We start from the raw sequence: 10,000 nt of genomic DNA on the forward strand, positions 1-10,000 counted from the left end.
TGTGTGTGTGTGTACGCGGAGGACAGAAAGAATGTGTCCTTAATGACTAAGTATGTAATATTTATCCATCTCCATAGTAAATATTGGATTAAAGGTGCAGAAGAAAACTGCTGATTCTTTGCAGACGATGAAAAGAAAGTCGGATTTGCGGCTAAAGCTTTCCCCGCAATAAATACTTGTCTATAAATTATGTTTATGTTGGCTTTTTCCACCGCCCACATCCTCTTTTTATCTCCTCTCTTCCTTTTTTTTCTGGAGCTTCCTACAGTTCTGCACCTCTGGGAGGACAAGATGCAAGATTTTATTGCCCCCTTTAACCCCCGTGCCGTTCCGTCTTTTTTTTTTAATGTTGTGTGTCATTATAAGGCAAGATATGACTGCAGGATTCTTCTTATTATGGGACTTTGTTGACGTTTTGCTGCTGGTGACAAGATGCTTACATAACATTACTTCACACACCCAAGGAGTATTTGTGTAGCACGCCAATTAGACCAAGTCAAGTAATACAATATTCAAGCATGGGGTGCATACCTGGGAAATGGGGAAAAACTAAATCCACTTTAAGTTACCACGCTAATGTTAGCACGTCAATGCTAGCATGCCATAAGGTTAGCATGTGTGGTAGAGCAAAACTATTCGACGCCTGGGTGTATACACTTCCTGCAAAATGAACAAATAAAGCTAGCATGCTGATGTTAGACAGTTAATAGTTAACATGCTATTTTTTTAGCAAACTTTAAGTTAGCATGTTATTGGCGAGCATGCATGAAATAAATACATATTTGACTCTGAGCCATGTTTGCCAAATAAGCAACTAAACATACAAACATGCTTTAAAATTGAGCAGGTATATGTTAGCATGCATTAAATAACAATTATTTTGTCTTTAAGGTGTATAACTGCTAAATGAGCAAATAAAGCTAACATATTAACGTGCTAATTTTAAGTTAGCACGTCAATGTTAGCATGCTATATGGTTAGCATGTGTGGTATAGTAAAATATTGGACTCCTGGTAGTTTCAGTACCAGCAAAATAAGCAAATATAGCTGACAAACCAACGTGAAAATGTATTAATTTTTAAATGTTTTTATTTTTTTATTCAATACACCTTTATTTATAAAGTTCAAACATATAAGAAAGGACTTCATTAGGTTTTTATGTAATTACTAATTCATTTAATTTGTTTATTTAAAAAATGTATACACCTTTATTTATAAAGTTCTTATTTATTGATTTTTATTTTTTTTATAAACCTTTATTTATAAAGTTCAAACATGTAAACAAGGACTTAATTAGGGTTTTTATAATGTACTTATTTATACATTAAATTTTTTTTATTTATTATAAAAAAATGTATACACCTTTATTTATAAAGTTCAAACATACAAACAAGGAGTTAATTAGTTTTTTTAAATGTACTTATTTATTTATTCAAATTGTTTCATCATTAATTTTTTTGGACACCTTTATTTATAAAGTTTAAACATATAAACAAGGACTTAATTTGTTTTGATGTACTTATTCATTTTAATTTATTTATGAAATATTTTCATACACCTTTATTTCTAAAGTTCAAATATAAAAAAATTAGGATTTTTTAATGCATTTACTAATTTTAATTTTAAAATATTTGTATGCACTTTTTATTTATAAAGTTCAAACATACAAACAAGGACTTAATTAGGGTTTTTATAATGTACTTATTTATACGTTTTATTTTTTGTATTTATTATTAAAAAAATGTATACACCTTTATTTATTAAGTTCAAACATACAAAACAAGGACTTAATTAGGGTTTTTTTGTACTTATTTAAATATATTTATTAAAAAACAATAACTGTTTTTCATACAGATTTATAAGTTCAAACATACAAACAAGTAGTTAATTCGTTTTTTTAAATGTACTTATTTATTTATTTAAATTGTTTAATCATTCATTTTGTATACACCTTTATTTATAAAGTTCAAATATAAAAAAATTAGGATTTTTTAATGCATTTACTAATTTTAATTTTAAAATATTTGTATGCACTTTTTATTTATAAAGTTAAAACATATAAACAAGGACTTCATTAGGGTTTTTATAATGTATTTACTTATTTATTCATTTTATTTTTTTGTTTATTATTACATTTTTATACACCTTTATTTATAAAGTTCAAACATACAAAACAAGGACTCAATTAGTACTTATTTAAATGTATTTATTAAGAAACAATAACTTTTTTATACAGCTTTATAAAGTTCAAACATATAAACAAAGACTTAATTAGGTTTTTTTTAATGTACCTTTTTATTTATTTATTAAAAAAAATGTAGACACCTTTATTTATAAAGTTTAAACATCGTTTTTTTATGTACTTATTTATTTTAATTTATTTATTAAATATTTTTATACACCTTATTTATAAAGTTTAAACATAAAAAAGACTTAGTTTTTTTTAATGCATTTACTTATTTATTCATTTAAACTTTTACATTTTTTTATGCACTTTTATTTCTAAAGTTCAAACATATAAACAAGGACTTACTTTTTATGTACTCACTTATTTATTAACATTTTTTATTATTTTTTTTATAACATATAAACAAGGACTTAAATAGGGTTTTTTCGGGTCTGGGTTCAGACTGAACTGGTGGGCGGGGTCTGGCGCCGATGGGCGTGGCTAGGAGCCGCCGTGCGCGCCCACTGGCTGCGGGGACACGCGTGTCCTCCAGCTGGCTCCGAGGTCGGACTGCCGGGACCCACTCTGGTCCTCGAGACTGCGCGCTAGACCGGATCAGCCAAAAAAAATAAAAATAAATGGACTGCGTTAAAAGCCAGCGGGAGTTTGCGTGTGCGCGCGTGGCTGCGCGCGTGCACCGATGCTTAATTGCAGTTTTTCCGCGCGAATTCCGGCTGTGAAGCGAGTGGGAGACTAGGAGGGCGCAGCTCGTGCGTCTGCGTGGATTCCTCTTTCTCCGTGGACAGTTTCTCCAACGCTCCTGCGAGACTGAGACGCCTCACTTCTGTCGCCGCCAGCCGGACTGCAGAAGGCGCGCATCCCTACCTGGCGGACTGCGGCACTCAGGTGAGCACCTTGGATGCGCACTCAACTTTTACAGCGACAGCAAATAACTTCACTAACATGTTGGAGGACGCCGTGCAAGAATATTTGCAGAAGAAGAGTTAATTAATAACAATAATGACCTTTAAAAATCGTGTTTTTCCTGTAATAATCCCACTTTGTATGCTTTATACGTATGTAGATATGTATATATGTTCCCCACTCTGTATGTACAGTATGTAGATATGTATATATGTGCCCCACTCTGTATGTATGTATGTATGTATGTTCCCCACTCTGTATGTATATAGGTATGTATATGTGTGCCCCACTCTGTATGTATGTATGTATGTATGTATGTTCCCCACTCTGTATGTATGTAGATATGTATATATGTGCCCTACTCTGTATGTATGTATGTTTATATGTGCCCTACTCTGTATGTACAGTATGTAGATGTGTATATATGTGCCCCAAAGTGTATGTATGTAGATATGTATATATGTGCCCCACTCTGTATGTACAGTATGTAGATATGTATATATGTGCCCCACTCTGTATGTATGTATGTATGTATGTATGTATGTATGTTCCCCACTCTGTATGTATGTAGATATGTATATATGTGCCCTACTCTGTATGTATGTATGTATGTTTATATGTGCCCCACTCTGTATGTACAGTATGTAGATGTGTATATATGTGCCCCAAAGTGTATGTATGTAGACATGTATATATGTGCCCCACTCTGTATGTACAGTATGTAGATATGTATATATGTGCCCCACTCTGTATGTATGTATGTATGTATGTATATATGTTCCCCACTCTGTATGTATGTAGATATGTATATATGTGCCCTACTCTGTATGTATGTATGTTTATATTTGCCCCACTCTGTATGTACAGTATGTAGATATGTATATATGTGCCCCACTCTGTATGTATGTATATATATATATATATATATATATATATATATATATATATATATATATATATATATATATATATATATATATATATATATATATATATATATATATATATATATATATATATATATATATATGTGTGTGCCCCACTCTGTATGTATGTAGATATGTATATATGTGCCCCACTCTGTATGTACAGTATGTAGATATGTATATATGTGCCCCACTCTGTATGTATGTAGATATGTATATATGTGCCCCAATGTGTATGTATGTAGACATGTATATATGTGCCCCACTCTGTATGTTTGTAGATATGTACCCTGCTCTGTATGTATGTATGTTTATATGTGCCCCACTCTGTATGTATGTAGATATGTATATATGTGCCCTACTCTGTATGTATGTATGTTTATATGTGCTCCACTCTCTGTAGATATGTATATATGTGCCCCACTCTGTATTTATGTAGATATGTCTATATGTGCCCCACTCTGTATATATGTAGATATGTATATATGTGCCCCAATGTGTATGTATGTAGACATGTATATATGTGCCCCACTCTGTATGTTTGTAGATATGTGCTCTACTCTGTATGTATGTATGTGTGTGCCCCAATGTGTATGTATGTAGACATGTATATATGTGCCCCTCATTGTATGTATGTAGATATGTATATATGTGCCCTACTCTATATGTATGTAGATATGTATATATGTGCCCCACTCTGTATGTATGTAGATATGTGCCCTACTCTGTATGTATGTATGTATGTATATATGTGCCCCAATGTGTATGTATGTAGACATGTATATATGTGCCCCAATGTGTATGTATGTAGACATGTATATATGTGCCCCTCATTGTATGTATGTAGATATGTATATATGTGCCCTACTCTATATGTATGTAGATATGTATATATGTGCCCCACTCTGTATGTATGTAGATATGTGCCCTACTCTGTATGTATGTAGATATGTATATATGTGCCCCACTCTGTATGTATGTAGATATGTGCCCTACTCTGTATGTATGTAGACATGTATATATGTGCCCCGCTCTGTATGTTTGTAGATATGTACTGTATATATGTGCCCCTCATTGTATGTATGTAGATATGTATTTATGTGCCCTACTCTGTATGTATGTATGTTTATATGTGCCCCACTCTGTATGTATGTAGATATGTATATATGTGCCCCACTCTGTATGTATGTATGTATATATGTGCCCTACTCTGTATGTATGTAGATATGTATATATGTGCCCCACTCTGTATGTTTGTAGATATGTGCCCCACTCTGTATGTATGTAGATTTGTGCCCCACTCTGTATGTATGTAGATATGTATATAGATTTGTGCCCCACTCTGTATGTACAAACCCCGTTTCCATATGAGTTGGGAAATTGTGTTAGATGTAAATATAAACAGAATACAATTATTTGCAAATAATTTTCAACCCATATTCAGTTGAATATGCTACAAAGACAACATATTTGATGTTCAAACTGATAAAAAAAAAACATTTAGTTTGCAAATAATCATTAACTTTAGAATTTGATGCCAGCAACACGTGACAAAGAAGTTGGGAAAGGTGGCAATAAATACTGAAAAAGTTGAGAAATACTCATCAAACACTTATTTGGAACATCCCTCAGGTGAACAGGCTACTTGGGAACAGGTGGGTGCCATGATTGGCTATAAAAACAGCTTCCATGAAATGCTATGTAATTCACAAACAAGGATGGGGCGAGGGTCACCAATTTGTAAGAAAATTGTCGAACAATTTTAGAACAACATTTCTCAACGAGCTATTGCAAGGAATTTAGGGATTTTATCATCTACGGTTCGTAAAATCATCAAAAGGTTCAGAAAATCTGGAGAAATCACTGCACGTAAGCGATGGTATTACGGACCTTTGATCCCTCAGGCGGTACTACATCAAAAACAGACATCAATGTGTAAAGGATATCACCATGTGGGCTCAGGAACACTTCATAAAACCACTGTCAGTAACTACAGTTGGTCGCTACATCTGTAAGTGCAAGTTAAAGCTCTACTATGCAAAGCGAAAGCCATTTATCAACAACACCCAGGTACACCACAGGCTTGGCTGGGCCCGAGCTCATCTAAGATGGACTGATACAAAGTGGAAAAGTCTTCTGTGGTCTGACGAGTCCACATTTCAAATTATATGTAGGAACCGTGGATATGGTGTCCTCCGTAACAAAGAGTAAAATAACCATCCGGATTGTTCTAGGCGCAAAGTGTAAAAGCCAGCATGTGTGATGGTATGGGGGTGCATTAGTGCCCAAGGCATGGGTAACTTAAATATTTGGGAAGGCACCATTAATGCTGAAAGGTACATACAGGTTTTGGAGCAACATATGTTGTCATCCAAGCAACGTTATCATGGACGCCCCTGCTTATTTCAGCAAGACAATGCCAAGCCACGTGTTACAACAGCGTGGTTTCCTAGTAAAGGAGTGCGGGTACTTTCCTGGCCCGCCTGCAGTCCAGACCTGTCTCCCATGGAAAATGGGAGACAAATGGTTTTTGGTTCGGTTTTGTATCAAATCTGATTAGTTTGTCATCCTTAGTTCCTGGTGGGGCGGCATAGCTCGGTTGGTAGAGTGGCCGTGCCAGCAACTTGAGGGTTGCAGGTTCGATTCCCGCTTCTGCCATCCTAGTCACTGCTGTTGTGTCCTTGGGCAAGACACTTTACCCACCTGCTCCCAGTGCCACCCACACTGGTTTAAATGTAACTTAGATATTGGGTTTCACTATGTAAAGCGCTTTGAGTCACTAGAGAAAAGCGCTATATAAATATAATTCACTTCACTTCCTGTTTGCTCCATTTCCATAGTTACACATTTGTGTCACCTGCCTTTTGTTTTTCACGTGCACCTGCTTTGTGATTATCCCCTCTATTTAAGCCTGCCCTTTTTGTGCACATGTGAATAATGCTGTATAATAGACTGTATTTATATAATTCACATGTGAATAATGTTGTATAATAGACTGTATTTATATTATTCACATGTGAATAATGTAAATAATAGACTGTATTTATATTATTCACATGTGAATAAGGCTGTATAATAGACTGTATTTACATTATTCACATGTGAATAATGTAAATAATAGACTGTATTTATATTATTCACATGTGAATAATGCTGTATAATAGACTGTAATTATATTATTCACATGTGAATAATGCTGTATAATAGACTGTATTTATATTATTCACATGTGAATAATGCTGTATAATAGACTGTAATTATATTATTCACATGTGAATAATGCTGTATAATAGACTGTATTTATATTATTCACATGTAAATAATGCTGTATAATAGACTGTATTTATATTATTCACATGTGAATAATGCTGTATAATAGACTGTATTTATATTATTCACATGTGAATAATGCTGTATAATAGACTGTATTTATATTATTCACATGTGAATAATGCTGTATAATAGACTGTAATTATATTATTCACATGTGAATAATGCTGTATAATAGACTGTATTTATATTATTCACATGTGAATAATGCTGTATAATAGACTGTAATTATATTATTCACATGTGAATAATGCTGTATAATAGACTGTATTTATATTATTCACATGTGAATAATGCTGTATAATAGACTGTATTTATGTTATTCACATATATAAAATACCTAAGTGTTTATTGATTATTGTGAGCGAACTGTGGTGCTGAATTTCCCTGAGGGATCAATAAAATACTTTCTATTCTAAAGCTCGGCAGAGTAACTGTGTAATACTCTTCCATATCAGTAGGTGGCAGCCGGTAGCTAATAGCTCTGTAGATGTCGGAAACAGGTAAAAAGGTGTCTAATTCGTTAACCAAAAATAAACAAAAGGTGAGTGCCCCTAAGAAAAGGCATTGAAGCTTAGGGGAGGCTATGCAGAACGATACTAAAACTGAACTGGCTACAAAGTAAACAAAACCGAAATGCTGGACAACAGCAAAGACTTACTGTGGAGCAAAGACGGCGTCCACAATGTACATCCGAACATGACATGACAATCAACAATGTCCCCACAAAGAAGGATAAAAACAACCGAAAAATTGTTGATTGCTAAAACAAAGTACAAATATCGCTCAAATGAAGACATGAAACTGCTACAGGAAAGTACCTAATAAGAGAAAAAGCCACCAAAATAGGAGAGCAAGACACGAGCTAAAACACTACACACAGGAAAACAGCAAAAAAGTCGAAATAAGTCAGGGTGTGATGTGACAGGTGGTGACAGTACACCTACTTTGAGACAAGAGCTATAGTCCTGCATGCTCCGTTATGCTTTAAAGTCATATCCAACTATTGCGACAACGACTTTTTACTCTCAACTGAGTTTCGTTTTTGAATGATTTCTGCCGGTGGTGTCCCTCTGCATTTTGTCAAAGCAAAAAAAAAGTGCCTTGGCTCAGAAAAAATTGAACAGCCGTCCTCGAGTGTTTATCATACAAAAAGTGGGTCCTACAAAGACCGAAGTACTGCCCGAGTGGGTCAGAAATCAGAAAGTCACGTCACTTTTTGATTCCGTTTTTGTTTCTCCGATGTTGCAGGTCAACTCGCGGACGTTCCCGCCCCCTCGCCTATGAAGCAGTAGGAGCCGAGGAGTCACAGGTGCATCATGGGTACCGTCCTCTCGCTGTCACCCAAGTCCGGCTACTACGACCACCGCCCCGGCTCCCTTTGCCGCTACCCCAGCCTCAGCAGCCGCTCGCTAAACAGCCAGAAGGAGCCCGGCGGCGGACTGAAGAGGGGACAGTCCATCTTCCTGCCGGCGCTCACCTGGAAGCGACTGGTGGCCGCCACCAGGAAGAAGGGCGGCGCCAAGAAGGGCTCCAATGTCGAGCCTCTCAACAACAACATAAACATTTACCAAAAGGACCTCAACCGGGAGAATGTGAGGAAGTCCCTGTCCTGTGCCAACCTGTCCAACTACGAGGTCCCGGCGGGTCTGGGCTACGGTCTGGGACTGGGCCACGGGTACGGCTACATGAAACCCCAGCAGCTATCGGTGAAGAAAGCCCCCCAGGGGACGCTGACCACGTCCCCGAAGCGCGTCATCGTCCAGGCGTCCACCAGCGAGCTGCTCCGGTGCCTGGGCGAGTTCCTGTGCTGTCGCTGCTACCGCCTCAAGCGCCTGTCCCCCGCCGACCCGGTCCTCTGGCTGCGGGCGGTGGACCGCTCGCTGCTGCTGCAGGGCTGGCAGGACCAGGCCTTCGTCACGCCCGCCAACGTGGTCTTCGTCTACATGCTGTGTCGGGACGTGGTGGACGGCGACCTGGTGGCGTCGGAGCACGAGCTCCAGGCCACGCTGCTCACCTGCCTCTACCTGTCCTACTCCTACATGGGCAACGAGATCTCCTACCCCTTGAAGCCCTTCCTGGTGGAGGCGGGGAAGGAGGCGTTCTGGGACCGCTGCCTCGCCATCATCAACGCCACCAGCTCCAAAATGCTGCGCATCAACGCGGATCCTCACTTCTTCACGCAGGTTTTCGCCGAACTCAAACGCGAAGGCGGCTACAGCAGAGTCCTGGACCGGTGAGGAGGAACTCCATCAAACCACGCGAGACTGGACTTTTTTACGAGCGCTTTACTTGAAATGTAGCCGCCATTTGCCGCAGCTGTCCCATCAAAGCTCGCACGGCGTGTGTCCGCCCTGCCGGCTGTCTCAGCTCCCGCGCGAGGGGAAGCCGTCCACCCAGTCCAGTCATGGTTTCTTAAAATGGATTTTCATCGGACTACAGAAAAACAATAAAAAAAAACGTGGTAAAGACGGTTTAATCCGTCTAAATTCGTTTTTGTTTTTCCCCCCCTGGACGGAGTCCAGAGGGCAGAGAGATGGGAACAGCTGCATGCTGGGTAAGAATGGCTTTTGTGGGCGGGGACAGTTGCCTGTTTGTGTTCCAATCAAAGCAGCCTGATTTAGTGCCTGTTGGTGCTCAGCTGCTTCTCGCC

The 10,000-nt window shown here is 37.9% G+C and overlaps 1 protein-coding gene and 1 long non-coding RNA gene across 2 annotated transcripts in view; one reads left to right on the forward strand and one right to left on the reverse strand.

The window, feature by feature from the left end:
- Nucleotides 1-10,000, reverse strand: part of LOC133539507 (uncharacterized) — a 44,366-nt gene that overhangs the window by 7,263 nt on the left and 27,103 nt on the right. The window lies entirely within an intron of this gene.
- Nucleotides 2,707-10,000, forward strand: part of si:dkeyp-92c9.2 (uncharacterized protein LOC571482 homolog) — a 7,878-nt gene continuing 584 nt past the window's right edge. Inside the window, exons 1-2 of the mRNA XM_061882714.1 lie at nucleotides 2,707-3,073; nucleotides 8,599-10,000. The exon at nucleotides 8,599-10,000 is cut by the window's right edge and continues 584 nt beyond it. Coding sequence (XP_061738698.1) covers nucleotides 8,667-9,587 — 921 coding nt within the window. The 5' untranslated portion in view covers nucleotides 2,707-3,073; nucleotides 8,599-8,666 and the 3' untranslated portion in view covers nucleotides 9,588-10,000. The remainder of the gene's footprint in view (nucleotides 3,074-8,598) is intronic.

This window comes from Nerophis ophidion, linkage group LG21, assembly GCF_033978795.1.
Source record: "Nerophis ophidion isolate RoL-2023_Sa linkage group LG21, RoL_Noph_v1.0, whole genome shotgun sequence".
NCBI classification, from domain to species: domain Eukaryota; kingdom Metazoa; phylum Chordata; class Actinopteri; order Syngnathiformes; family Syngnathidae; genus Nerophis; species Nerophis ophidion.